At 47.0% G+C, this 14,934-nt stretch overlaps 1 protein-coding gene across 5 annotated transcripts in view; it reads right to left on the bottom strand.

Moving 5' to 3' along the window:
* Positions 1 to 14,934, bottom strand: part of ABCC4 (ATP binding cassette subfamily C member 4 (PEL blood group)) — a 189,924-nt gene that overhangs the window by 105,797 nt on the left and 69,193 nt on the right. For all 5 annotated transcript variants that reach the window (XR_010383585.1, XR_010383587.1, XM_010980230.3 and 2 more), the window contains 7 exons: positions 14,648 to 14,773; positions 13,277 to 13,526; positions 9,919 to 10,020; positions 6,793 to 6,882; positions 5,882 to 6,073; positions 2,286 to 2,380; positions 1,948 to 2,034 (listed from right to left, as the gene is read on the bottom strand). Coding sequence is in view for 3 of the 5 variants with exons in the window: in XM_010980230.3 (XP_010978532.3) it covers positions 1,948 to 2,034; positions 2,286 to 2,380; positions 5,882 to 6,073; positions 6,793 to 6,882; positions 9,919 to 10,020; positions 13,277 to 13,526; positions 14,648 to 14,773 (942 nt within the window). In the remaining 2 variants the exon portion in view is untranslated. The remainder of the gene's footprint in view (positions 1 to 1,947; positions 2,035 to 2,285; positions 2,381 to 5,881; positions 6,074 to 6,792; positions 6,883 to 9,918; positions 10,021 to 13,276; positions 13,527 to 14,647; positions 14,774 to 14,934) is intronic.

Genomic DNA, 14,934 nt, shown 5'->3' with positions numbered 1-14,934 from the left:
GGTGGCTGACATTTGCGAGTTCACGGTGGGACACTGGGGAGAGAGTGGTTGGGCTACCTATGATGCCAGGAGCGTGCGTGGTGGGGAATCTCAGTCACAGCAGTAGAGACCTGTCACTGAACGTAGTACAAGCCATAGGTACTTCTCTACGGAAAAATTCATCAAGTCACGAGCAGGAGGAGGCGGGAAAGGGGGGTCAGATCAGAGAGTGGGGGGCCATGCCATGTGACAGCTGCCCTGCTCTCTCAAGCTGCGAAGGAGTCAGCACTACCCCTCAATGTGATGGTGGTGGAGGCGGGGTGGATGGGAGGTGACTGCGTCATGAGGGTAGAGCCTTCATAAATGGGAACAGTATCCTCACCAAAAAAAAAAAAAAAAAAAAGTGGGGGGGGTACCCACACAGCTCCCTCACCCCTTCTGCCATGTGAGGATGTGGGAATCGGGCCCTCACCAGACACCAAATCCGCCAGCGCCTTGAGCCTGGACTTGCCCAGCCTGCAGAATTGAGGGTTTATAAGCTGCCCGGTCTTGGTATCCTGTCAGAGCAGCCTGGACAGACACAGCCTAGCGAACTAACACAGGCCCTGCCAGCGAGAATCTCCAAATAGCTTCTCTGCCCTACAACCTGCAGCAAGGACCAGCCTCCTGCTCTCACAAGCCGGCTTCTTCCCACCCTTACACCTTCGCTAGATTCTACTCTTCCTTTAGCAAAAGGAACTGAATCCCGTTCTCAGCCTCCACAAGCCCTTCCCCGCCCACAGGCTCACAGGGCACTTTCCGCCAAGCTCAATGCACAGGGACCTTTGCAATGCAAGCTAAAAGCCTACCACTGCCACTTCCCCCATTTAGCACTTACTGCCCTGCAGCAAAACCCTCTAAACCTTGAGTGTGCTCAACTTTTCCCATCTTAACAAACCCTCCTTAGAGACAGACGCTTTAGAGGCGGGAATGAGAGCTGAACGCCTCAGTCGTCCTTACTCTGCCCAGGGTAGGTCCTTCTCCGCTCTTGACTCACGGTCCTCTTTTGTGAAATAAGAGGTTTTGCACAACAACATCCATAAGGGGAACGACCTCACTGCACACAGTAGGTCTCTACTAAGTGCACCTGAATGGCTCATTGGCTTTAACAAGGTGAACTAACAGGGTGAACATCCTGATACACTGCTCTAGAAGATGGGTTAGATGTGCATGCTGCTTGAGCAAAAGCTAGGTCACGATGCTTTCAAAAAGGCCCGTCTAGACTCCGTAAGAGGCGTTAGTCAGCACGTGTTAGGGCACAGGATACACAGAAAAGCATCAGAGTTGTTCTACTTCAGTGGTTTGGTGGCCAAACAAGAGCCACTGTCAACCAATTCCAGGAACAAAAAATGAGATCAAGACTCAAGTCAGACTCTAGATCCCAAGTTTCAAATTCAAGTGAACACTGGGGGCCCAAGTATTAATTCTACTAAGTATTCATGAAACAACATTAAATGACTGAAACTTTGCTGTGATATGTGATAAGTGATAAATCTTATGTCAGTTCTGAAAACTTCCCTATTAATGTGTCTTGAACAAATGATGGAGAAAAAGAACTGACAGCCAAGTACCAGGTAACAGAGTTCCACTCTTTGAGTTTAAAACTATGTATCATCTTTCTTATCCCTGGGGTCTGGATCCATCCACGGGGTCCTGGCTGTAAGCAGCAGGACGAAATCTGCTGTCTATTTCCCGACTCCTCAAAGCTCGGACCCCACTCTCCTCCACACGCTGGAAGCACCTTCTGTGTTCTCCTACCTTCACCTCATCGTTATGCAGAATCTTTAGACAGTGGATCTTCTGTGGAGGGAAGGGAGGGGAGACAGGGACACCAGAGCAGAACGAGCTGAGTGCCCTGAAGCACAAGGCTCCCTGAGCTCTAGAGGGTTTCTGGAAGGAAGAAATGATAGAAAACAGGAGCAAACTCACAGTTCGAACAAGTGCCTGCTGACTTCTGCATCCACTGCGCTGAGCGGATCGTCCAGGAGGTAGATGTCTGCATCCTGATACACTGCTCTAGAAAACGGAAAGAGGTGTCAGGAGGAGAACGCTTCATGCTTTGTGGATCTCATCTCTGCATCATGTCGGCGTCCAACAAACCAGTGCTTATTCCAAGAGGTGATGCAAAGGGTGGAGACACCGCTTCACAGGGCGCCCCACCAGGTGAGCCGGGCGAGTGGGGTGAGCGAGGCGAGCGGGGCGGGCGGGCTCAGCATCACTAGACACCACGGAGGAGCCCGGCAGATGGCAGCTGAAAGCGGACTTACCTTGCGAGGTTGACGCGGGCTTTCTGGCCTCCACTCAGGGTGGTTCCCCGGTCTCCTATCACAGTGAGATCTCCATCCTCCAAGAGCTGTAAATCCTACATGGAGACAGAAGAGGGGAAAAAAAGACAAAGATTTAAAATGTGCTCTCCTGTGGTCCTAATCTTTTAGCATCAGTTCTTCATACAAGTATTTCAGCAGCAGCAATGGGTATATTTCAGTGACTGTATTGTAACCTTGAACAATTCAAAACAAACAAACAAAATAACTCAGGGATTTTCATGTGTTTTCACTCTAGTTTTTCACAGAACTTATGCATTTGACCATTTTAACAGATATTTACTGAGAATCAACTATATGCCAGGCATTGTTCTGGGCACAATGAATTCCACTGCAAGGAAAACAGAGTTTCTCTCCAAGGTGGGAGAGGAACAATATGGAAAATTAACAGGAGTACAAATACTAAGGACTAGAAGAAAAGGAAGCCGGCTTAGGGGGACAGAGTGTGAAGGGCGGAACATGTGTCAATCTTGGGGTCGGGAAGGGCTCTACTCAGAGTGGGTCTCAGCAGACCCACCCAGACCTGGAGAGGGTGTTCCACACGGAGTAATGAGTGAGTGCAAAGGCCCATGGGGCAGATGCCCAAGGGGTTCCAAGAGTAACAATGCGGCCAGGAGAGCTGGAGCCAAGAATGTGGGGAATGAGGGCAGAGACAGAGCGGGGGGGGGGGGGGGGGGCTGGTTTCACTCCCAGTAAAATGGGGAGGGAGGTGGGGAGGACTGACGTGGTCTGAGGTTTTTTAAGGGCCTGTTTGTAGAAAACAGGTGTTGGGCTGGGGGAGGGGGTGCACACCCAAGGGTGAGGGTGGCTACAAGTTAGGAGGCTACTGCAGTAATCCAGGTGAGAGATGATGGTGGTGAGAATCAGAATGGGAGCAGTGGGGGTGGAGGGAAGGGGGTCCCATTCCAGGCACATTTCCAAGGTGGAGTCTGATCTGATCCCAGGGGTGCTGACAGGCTGGGTGGGGGTGTATGAGAAGATGGAAGATGAAGACAGTTGTTTTGGGCGGGAGGAAGGGGAAGAACAGAGTCTCCACTGACAGAGTTGGGGAAGATGGCAGATGCAGGTCTAGGACACTCTGGGTGTGGACAAGCTGAGATGACCTCTCTGTGCCGTCACGTTGCAGCTGGATATGCAAGTGTGAAGGTCAGTGCTAGAGCTCTAAGTGTGACAGCTGGCGGCACAGGCTGGGGAAGGCACAGGACTCATTTATCCCAGGAGTAAGTGTGTCTTAAACTGACCGTTTGGCTGCTCTCGGCCTCAGCATCCCACTTTCAGAGAAGGGATAACACCTGAGCCGGGTCTTCACAGTGTTACTTAGGACAAGTGACAGAGTGACAGACAAGATCTGTATGGGAAATGAGAGGAGGAAGAGCAGTCTGGGCAGGAAAAGCCAAAGCGAAAGAAACAGCTTGCTCGAGGGACTCAGAGCAGATCACCTGGACTAAGCACATGCTTGTCGGGGGAAGCAGGGAAACACAAAGCAAAGAAGGACAGGAAATTTTGACCTGAGGATCTGTAAATTATTCAATAGTCACACTTGTGATTGTTTTTCTTTTTTGGAGGGGGGCATTAGATAGACAGATTTATTCACTCATTCATTCATTTATTCATTCATTTAGCAGAGGTGCTGGGGGTTGAACCCAGGACCTTGTGCACACTAAGCCTGAACTCTACCACAGAGCTACACCCTCCCTGACAAAAGTTACATTTGAGTATTACTTTTTTAAAAATATGGACAAATCAGATTACCTGAGGGAAAAAAGATGACAAGAACATCCCCAAAAGGACAGAAAATGGTCGGGTTTAAGTTCCACAGTGCTGTACTGGAAAGCTTTATACTAAGATAGCTCAGAATCCTCACTTGCCAGATCCTGGCACAGACGCACACATTTCGGGGCTGGGGGGGCGGTTGCTGTAAATGGTCCATGTTTATAAACACGTACAGAAGAATCACTGTGCAGCCTGATCCTGCAGGGGCCCCTTCCCACCAGAGTCCACGTGCCACACAGACACCCAAGGGTGGGTGAAGCCCAGAACACAGCTGTGTTCCTAGTCCAATCACCCCACGAGGCTGCAGCCAATCACCCACCCCCAGGGGGAAATGCTGAATGGTGCCCAGTGTCCCCCACACCTGCTCTCCTCCAGGGATGCTCAGGTGTGGGGAGGAAGACAGGGCTCAGCCTCACCACAGAGGCAAGGGCGTGCCAAGAAACACACACACCCTGGCCTGGGCATCAGGAGCTGAACTAAAGGCGAAGGGAAATGCCTGAGACCTGTGTACTCCACCTCCCAACTTTATCAATCAGCAATTTTTTAAAAAGTTCTTCTTTAATAACTTAAAAGATAGAAGCTCATTAAACAGGAAATTCTGTTTTGTCCACATGACCATAAAACGCTGCTTAGTGGATACCATCTGTGATGCTCATGCAAATTACTATTTCCTCACAAAGCAGGTCTGAAGCCTTTAACATCAAATCTGCAAGTCTGCCCCAGGCTCTCCTCGCAGTGTAACAGAACAGTGGGACATCCAGGCTGCACTGCACAGACCCGGGGAGACCCCTTTAACGCTATTATTCTCTGATCTTTATAACCCAAGAGAGTGACATGGTATTTATCAGGTCATTTTTTATTTCTTTCTTTCTGCCAAATTATATCCTCCTATCAGGTAAGTTCAGTTTTCCCCATTGATTCACTAGTTTTGTTTAATGTTTAATTTATGTTTCATCTCGCCAGTTCTACGAAACTCAGTGCCATTTCTGAAAACAATCTCTCCCCAAGTCAAACAATGCAGTAATACAAAGAAACGTGAAAGCATTCTGTTTTCTTTAAATAATAAATCACAAGTCAAAAACCAAGCAGAGAGCGAAAACTAGAGACTGAAAGGGATGGAGGAGACACCACCAAGTGCAGGGGGCAGACCTCACGTGGAGTTGGATTCAAACCAAGGGCGAACGAGACTCCTCAGCGAGATGATAACCATGTAATCACTGACCAGATCGCTGATGACAGTCAAGAATTTGGATTGTATTCAGGTGTCATAATGTGGTGATTTTTTTTCCCTCAAAGGCATTCTTCATTTAGAGAAAAACTAATCAGATATTTACAGCTGGACTAATCTGAGTTCTAGGATCTGCTTCAGAATAATTTGGGGTGGGGTGGGTGGGACAGGCTGAGGGCAGTGGTTCGAGACGCAGCACCACTGGTTACCACTTCACCCTGGGGGATTGGGTACCTGAGGGTTCACTACAGGACGCTCTCTATTTTTGCAGATTTTTTTAACTGTCCCTTTAAAAGTTAAAAGTGAATAAAACTTCACAAAATGAAACTCCTCCACACCAAAAAACACATTCTGTGCTCACCACTGAATTAAACCAGTAGCATGTGCATGCATACTTACCCAGAAGACCAACTTGAGGTGTGGAACAACACTGAAAGATCTTTCATAATTATTTAAAAAAAAAAACAAAAACCTTGTAGTTTAAACCAACACTATTATTTAAACTCTGAGTATATGCAACTCACAAGTCACTACTCACCTTTTTCAAAGCACAAGCCTTTATTACTTTTTCATATCGTTCCTTTTCATATTTCTTCCCAAATAAAATATTGCTCCTTACAGTCCCTGAAAACACCCAGGGCTGCTGAGAAACATATGCGATCCTCCCGTGCACGCTGACCAGCCCCTGGCTCGGGGGCAGCTCCCCCAGCACCGCACTCAACAGTGAGGACTGAAACAGACAGCAAACACACACATACACAGGCAACGTCAGGATGGAACAAGCCTTCCCCAGTCCTGGGGGCTTAGTAACTGGCAAAGCCCTTTCATTGAGAATAGGGTACAGTAAAACCCCGGCAGTTGCAGCAACAGCAAAAAAACAAAAAAACAAAAAAAACACTAAACTAAAAATAACTACTGGTCAATGCAAAATAACGGTCTGCCCTGCCCAAGCGTTTCCCCCAAATGAAGTGCTATATCCAGCAAAGACTGATTAAGAATGTTTAACATTCTAACTAACAGGACAGCCCAGCACGCTGGGTCTCCTTTACTTGACAAATACTTGTTCTTAAAGTTATGTATGAAGGATACATCCAAAGATTATTATTTAAAGAATTCTGAAGTGAGTTACGTCCGAAGAGTGAAACTTCTTCATTAAGGAAACCATCTCCCTGTCACATACACATCTGACATTCAGACTTGTGAATTTTGTTGCGCAGAACACACAATACTAATTGCACGTGCAGATTTCCTTTAGAGCTTTTTTTAACCAGATTTATTTGGCCATGCAACCTTCTTGCAAAACTAATGTTCCATGGAACACGCTTAGAGGAATGTTGTTCTAGATACACCCAGTTCAGTGCTGTGTTACGCACAACTTTGGGCTCAACTCTGAGAATTTAATAGGGGCTGCAGCACTGCACCAAGCAGCCAGGAGACATTATAACTTACCTTTCCTGCTCCCACAGGTCCGACCACAGCTAACAGTTCACCGGGTCTGACGGTAAAGGAAAGGCCTCGTAGGGTTGGGGTTTCTGATGCCTACAAATTAAAGATTACAAAACTGTGCCCATTTCAACAAAGTAACACAAACCGCTGCAAAAAGTGGAGAAAATGACAGTCAATGATACATGAACATAAGCCATATCTTTCTCTTTCCTGTTTTAAGATATTCTTTCCTGATGGCCTCTTCCTCCAATCACTTCTCTCTAAGGGTTTGAAGCAGCTTTACTTGGCTTTAAGAAGACTCCTTTTATCAGATCTCCATATGGACATGGCTCCAGACACCAACATTATTTAAGTAGTTGTAAATAACAAGGCACTTGCTTGAATTGAAAACTTCTTGATGCACGCGAACTTATTAAAATAACATACTTAACAGAATGTTCGGTATGGGAGGTTTTTACTCACTAAGTAAGTTTCCATCATGACCTTTGGTTTTAAATGCCTATTTCACTAATCTTCACAAGGTGGCAGCACCAGAATGTGGCATACCTGGCCCTCTATAATTTGGAATCTCCACTAAACTCTCCATTTTCAGTTGATAAAGGATGAATCTCAGTAATGCTCAGCAAGCAAAGAGGCACTTTACATGACAAAGTCATTCATGGTAAATAAACACCTATAAGTGACAGTCAAGGCTCTAAAAAATGAAGTATGACATGGTGGGTCGGAGTTATAAAGCCTAAACTTTATACCTGTTGCATGCATCTACCTGTCCTGGCTAAACAGGGGCAACTAAGTACATCTACTCTTTAAAAAAAAAGGGGGGGGGGGGTATGTGCAACAACACACAATCCAACTCAAGGGAGAAGGACCAAGTACTCATCATCTCCAGCACAAGTCCTATCGCTGAACAAGCTGTAACTTCTAAGGTAAAGAGACTCAAGGGTATGAGATTTTCTTCACATACACTGAGCGTTAAGAAAATTCTCAATCACTGCTAATGTTTTTTTTAAAAACAGAATGCTTACATACGATTAGTAAAATGCCCAGAAGACTAAAAGTGTAGGGTCTGGATGAAAAGTCTGAATGATTTTCTAAATGAAATATTTTTCTGGAAATAACTGAACATACGAAATACTAAAACAACAACAATTACTTTTAATCATCAAAGAAAACTAGCCCCAGATTTTATAGAAATTATAAACCTTATCGAGAAGACCATTTTATTATATGAGAAATATTTTTTTAAGCCTCTCCACTCCTTTTCATCAGCTTCCTATCTGGGGCACCTTACTTTGCAAGGAACTGTTCAGGCTTCAGATTAGGTATTGCTGAGCCATGACCAAAAGGGGGCAGCACTCGACAGCTCAGACTTGCTGGAGTGCATCCCCTCCTGGTTACCCAGGCTCAGCCACACTGATTCAGAAAGGATGATCAGCTGACTCTGTGCCAGACACATTGTGAAATCCCTGCCCTGTGTAAATCTGGAGCCCCTTCGTTTCATGAATGAGACCTGGCTCCCAGAGACCTCCACCTGCCCCTTGGCTGTCTGTCGGAAGTTAGGGAGCTCATGTCTATCTCCTGCATCTCAACCAGCATGTGCTTCGTTCAGACTCAACTTCTCTCCAAAACTCCCAATGTCTGTGTCCCTCCCCCTTCCCTAGGGCTCCCCCATCCACGACCTAACCTGACAGGTCCCAGTTACTAAAGACCCCAGCATGGGGGAGAAGCCTTCCACAGACAAGGCCAGGACAACAGAGTAGGATATTCTGAACTACAGTGCAAGTTGCATAAGAGTCTGAGAACAGATGAACAGAATAGCTCATTTTACAACACTGCATTGTTTGCTACAAAAGAACTTTGGTAATGGCCCATACATAGAAAGTGTTAAAGGCATGCACTGAATCCGCCCTTATAATGGAATTTAATGGTGGTTTCTATAAATGCTTCAAGTGCATTATGAAACATGAAATAGGAGGTAAATCTATCCCGTTAAGGTAAGAGAAACTGTCAGGTTAGGTAAGAGACCTTGTGTAAGTTTCCGAGCGCAGAAGGTACAGGGGTGTGGTTTTACACATCTGGGAACACACTATTGTTCTCTCAGTGGGGACGGCAGGCACTGAATCAGAAGCAGGTGAACACAATGCAGGTGGCACAACACTGGGTCACAGGCATGAAGAGACAGGACGAGTCTACAGAGTCTGGACACTTGCACTGTGGTCCACACTCCCACTGGCAGCCGGGTCCTGGGCTCTGCTCCGGATAGTGGACCCTTGGATAGAGATACCTCGTCCCTGCGTCCCTCCAGCCCTGGGGGATGGGAGCAGCTTCCTGCCTTTGCTAATCCCAGGGTTGCCTCGCCCGCCACCATTTTGCCCTTTTTGCTCTTTCGTCACCCAAGTGACTAATTCCCTGCATGGAATTCCATCTCCCGTGGTGTGGGTTGTTTTCCTGATTAACCTACTGACAATGGGAGGATCTGCACAGAAGACCAGGAACCTGGGGTTGCGGGGAGGCTGGGGGTTTCTGCTATCCCTAAAGGGGACTACACTGGGTGTGCAATTTTGAGAACTTCTTGAGAGTGCTCCTTTTGTTTTATTCTGTTTTGTCTGAACGTCAGAAATGAACCAAGTGTTGGAAAATCTCCAGTTCCACCTGTCTGATGGCTACACGGCGAAACACTTCAATTGGGAATCATTGGTGTGTATGACACCCACCTGCTGCCTCCTCCCTGCCCCTGGCTGCCACTGAAGCACCAGCACCATCCAGAAGCTTAGGATGGGGGAGCCCCCACCCTACGCCACAGCAAAGAACCAAACCATGGCCTCACTCAGTACATAATAAGATGGCCTTAGATCATCAAGGCAAAAAATGTACACTGACTCCCCAAAATGTCTTCGTTAGTTAACCTGCTCCATACCACAGCATTTTAACCAACCCTGTCAGTTCTGAATTACAAAATGAACTTTAACTTCAAAACGTGCTAATACTTTAAAACTTCTCTTCAAAATGAGATAAACAACACGACAAAGACCTTAGTCTGATTAGACACACAATCTCCATGAGGCGCAAAACGTATTCCTGACTTCACAGTGGTCCCCAGTCACAACCGGGGAATGGAAAATTTTTTACCTTTTCCCAAAAAGCAGTGAAATCTTGCACGTGCACTATCGTTTTACCATCTGACAGCAGCGGAGGATTGCACTGTGAGATCTCATCAAGCAACAGAAAGTTCTACAGAAAAAGGAAACAAAGAGAAGGTTTAATCTACAGGAACAAAGCACAAACAAATGAATTACTTCCTTGGAATTTGCAATAAAAACCTTTATACAGCCTAAACGTCATTTACAACTATTTCCTGTTGGTACACACCAAAAATACTAACATACAGGATATAATACACTATTAGAGCATGCAGTATATATACGCATACAACAGAGTATATCTAGTCCTAATATGTATTGGGTGTGTGTTTATACAGAAGAGTTCCAGGCCATAAGGCTCAGTGCAACTTTCTCACCAGCTGTTCTAGTTCTTCCCCTAAAGAGAAAACATGGCTCCAAACTTGAACACCTTTAGAACCTGGACATTTCTACTGTTTTACTTTTGGGTTACTAACAATAAACAGGGGAGTAGATAGGAAATGATTCCATAAATATTTACTGAATCCCACCACGTGTTAAGCACCATGCAGCAGACCAGGAACACAGAGGAAGGCCGTTCCCCGGCCGTCAGGAATCAGGGGAGCACAGGACAGGCTGGGAACACAAAACCTACAGCACAGACTCCAACTCAAAGCCCCACACGCTCTCTGCTTCAGTCCCCGTGCGCAGCAAATCCGCATCACTGCCAGTCATTAGCTAGCACTTAGGTCATCCTTCTAAAAAGAACGAGTTTCTACTTCAAAAAATATTTTACAAGCATCTTTTTTTAAAGTATATTTTTATTTAAGTATAGTCAGTATACAGAGCTGTGTCAGTCTCTGGTGCACAGCACTTCAGTCATCTAGGAACACACGTATGTTTGTTTTCATACCCTTTTTCACCATAAGTTACTACAAGATGTTGAATATGGTTCCCTGTGCTACACAGTGTGAATTTGTTTACAAGTATCTTTTCACTTGGGTCTTCTCCGTAGTCAGTGCCTCTCTCCTGGACCGCAGGAAGGGCCACAACTTCCGCTCCCTGCTTTTCACACTACTTAGCAGCTGCTCAGTGCAATTCAGCTGCATAAAACAAAGTCCTGAGAACCATCACAAAGCTAAGGGTCATCAACAGGGAAACTCCCTCTTACCCCGCACGTGCTGGACACAACTTTGCAAAGAAAAGACACAGGCTACAGACGTGGAGTAAACAACTGAGAGCGCCCTCACTGCTCCCCCGCTCTCCACCTAAGAGCTGTGAACGTCCTCAAAGCCTGCTCTCATTCTCCTGGAACAAAACCCTGGTTCTGAGTTGGTGCCTGGCAGCCTAGAAGGAGTCCCCCTCTCTCCAGCCTCCTGTGCAGATAGTTGTAGCCATGTGACTAAATCCAGGCCAGCAGAAAGGGACCACAGCCAGGAACCTTCCCCCTTCCCAAGGCCAGGCCTTGGAGGCTGCCGGCTTGGTCAAGGCCGCATGCAGAGGAGTAAGGAGAGGAAGAGTCTGGGTCCCTCTCACCTCAGGGGATCACACGAGCCATGGGATTTGTTATGGGGGGCACTGTATCCCCGCCATCAAAGGATATGTTGAAGTCGTAACACCAGGTACCTCAAAATGTGGTCATAGCACAAGTATTCAATTAAGATGAGATCATACTGCGTAGGGTGGGCCCTGAATCCAACAGGATTGGTGTCCTTACAGGGAAAAAAAAAAGAGATACTAAGGGAGCCACACAGGTAGGCAAACAGGTAGAGGTTGGAGTGATTGTAGCTTCGAGGGAAGGCAGGCCAAGGATTGATTGCCTGCAACCACTAAAAGCTACAAGAGGGAAGGGAGGATTCCCCCTTATACGATTCAGAGGGATCATGACGGTGCAGACACTGGGATTTCAAACATCCAGCCTCCAGGACTGGGAAACAATTCCTATGATTCGGAGCTACTGGTTTGTGTACTTTGCTACGGCGGCCCCAGAGAACCCACACAAAGCCTTACAAGGATTCTTGTGTAACAGAAACAAGCTACCTGTGTAAGCAGACGTAATGTGGGTAACACTAGGACCCACAGGCAAACCGAATCCCCACGAATACGGCGCGGGGGAAGGGGAAAGGGATGAAACAAGCACCTGATGATGTTCGAGGAAAAACACACGAATAGTAACCCACTGCCTAAAACTCACAAACACCCTTCGAGTCCTTGACACGCTAGACGATCATGCCCCAAAGCTACAAATTTGATAGCAAAGTTCTACTTCAGAAGAACAACTGGTAAAAACCGAGTGGGCAAAATGACTTCTGTGCAGGAAAAGGAAAACATGATTCTTGCATTTCTCTGAAAGACCAGCTGGCACGAGACAAGATCCACTCCCTCACGCCTCCTTTCGTCCAGGCTCCAAAGAACCTTGAGACCAGGCACCGCTACTCCAACCTCCCATGTCCAGCAGGGCGACGGGATGGACAGGCGGTGCGGAGTGCGCGTGTGCAGGCTTTCAACCACCACAGCCCGATCTCTCCCTCCACACCACCTCTCCCCTCACCAGCCAGGTACGAGCCTGCTGCAATTCATCTCTCTCCCAATTCTCCTTTCTCCTTGAAACGTAATTTCAGAATCTCACTTACTACTGATCATTTCAAATACTGACAGAATGTTCTTTCACTGGTTCCTTCCCCAGCACTCCCCTACACCACCGAACCTGTCCCAACACCACTCTGTCCTGATCCCTTTCCAGCACCCCTGAGAATGTCCACCGGGCTGAAAACCCTCCAGTGACCCAGCAGCACCTAAGTCCACGGCCCCCAAGTGGCCTCTGCCTGGATCCCTGAGTACGGACCCCACCCATCGTTCCAGGAACCAGCTCAGGATGTCCTGGGCTGGCACTGCCCTCCCTACCTCTGATCCCCACTGGGGTGTTGCGTCACAGAGAGGGGCGACACTACGTCATTCACTTACTTACAGACACAGTCCCAACCCCAACTGAGACCAAGCCTTGCACAGAGTTGGGCCATCGAGGGTGTCTGCCAAAGGAGGACAGACTGTATCACTAGCTCAAATCAGCCCAACCACTGACTGCATGGCTACAGCCTTACCCGGTCTGAACTGATACAGCAACAAGCAAAAGGGGTATGTATGTCACACATCTTGTCTAGACAGAATCAAAGTCCAACTTCAGCTTAAGCATACCACGGCATAAACACTCAGTGCTCAGTGTGTACATATTGAAAGAGAAACTCCCAGCTTTCAAATGGCCCCAAGAGAGTTAAATCTCACCTAATTGGAACACAGTGACACTGTATAAAAGGAAGCATTTTACATGAAGTCCACCTACAACAAAGAAAACCTGTTTGTCATCAAACCTTGATTCTTCGGATGCTGACGACTGCCTCTGACACCTTCTCAATGGCCGAAGGGAAGAAGAGGGTGACCGTCAACCGCACAGCCCCATACAGTGTCACCGCCACGAACACACGGCTGGCTGTGATCACGTTACCAAGGAACACATAGGTAGTGAAGGTGACAAAAACGATGATTTTGCTGGCAGTGAAAAATGACGCCAAATTCATTCCTCTAAGGTAGGAACTTCTCAGAATCTTAGAAATTTCCTTCCTGGAAGAGAAGGGTAGGGGTTTTATAGGAAGCGTCGACATCCATGTCATGAATTCAAATGCCCCATGCGAGTGGCCCATTTTAAGGGAGTGGGCACAGATCAACATAAACCTCCCCTCACATCATGGGGATAAGACAGTGCACACTGGGGGGTCTGCCCCAACACAGGGACTACAGACTTCATCACCACTTCACTCAGCCAACTACAAGGAGACAATGTTGCACTTTCAAACATTTTGGGTCAATCAGACTGGTTCTGACCCATTCAACAACATTTGTCAGCCTAAGTTCTGCGCCAGGCACCTTGAGGACGACAGAAAGACACAACCCGACCCTTCCAGGAGCTCATGAACTCGTAAGAAGGGAATAAGCAACCCTAAATTATGAGGCCCAGAGACGTCAGACAGAGGCAGCCAGCACAGCCCCCGTGGGAGCACAGGGCAGTGGAGTCAGGGGAAGTCTCCAGCACGTGGAACCTGAGAGCATGAGCTGAAGGCAGTCGGGCTGGGCAAAGTCTAGGGAATAATGAGGAAGAGAGTGTATTCCAAGCAGAGGGAGGTGCACCCGCAAAGGGGAAAGCGGGAGAGGTGACAGGTGCTACCAGAACATTCTAAGTACCCTGTGCTGGAGAATAAAAACTCACTAGATACTTAAACAGATGGGAAAAAAATTCTACAAACATACAGAAAAGCAAAAAGGAAGAGTATTCTCATGACTCTGTTTAGAATGAAGAATACTCACTCATAAAGTCTGGCCCGATGCTGGTACCCAGATCTCTGTAATCTCCTCATTTGTGCTACATTAGCATAAATTAGTTTTAGTTTAAAAGCCATCACCTCAAATACTAACCAGTGCTTGTTCAGGATCTGTAGTATTAAGCATTTGAACGTTCATTTCTATACAAGGAAGAAGCATGTACACTTACTCCTTTAAGAAGCAGGTTAAAATGACGTCTCCACTATTCCACGTAACCCTATTGTCATATGCAATGGGTAGATGGATGGTATTTAAATTCACCTGAATGTGAAAACTTAGTAAGACTTCTAAGTCACTCAGTAAACACAGGAAATTTAAAAAGCACGAAACTAGCGCGCGATATACATAGAAACACATAAACATACCTTCTCAAATTAGTGATGAGGTCTGCAAAAGACTTTTCCCAAGCATACATTTTTATTATCCTGATGCCAGTTATCACTTCATTCATGGTCCTGATCCTGACGTCTGTGAAAGCTGCAGTCTTACTCCTGAAAGGGACACACGTGAGAGGTGAGCCTCAGTGACCACGGTCCAATTCCCTTAGCAGCAGCAGCAGCAGACACAGGCAGGGACCGGGGCTCACACGATCCCCTACAGCTCTTGCGCTGACAACACAGGCAGGCCCTACTCAAAGTACAAAGGCAGAGAA

Source organism: Camelus dromedarius, chromosome 13, assembly GCF_036321535.1.
Source record: "Camelus dromedarius isolate mCamDro1 chromosome 13, mCamDro1.pat, whole genome shotgun sequence".
NCBI classification, from domain to species: Eukaryota; Metazoa; Chordata; class Mammalia; order Artiodactyla; family Camelidae; genus Camelus; species Camelus dromedarius.
This window is presented reverse-complemented; position numbering and strand designations above follow the sequence as displayed.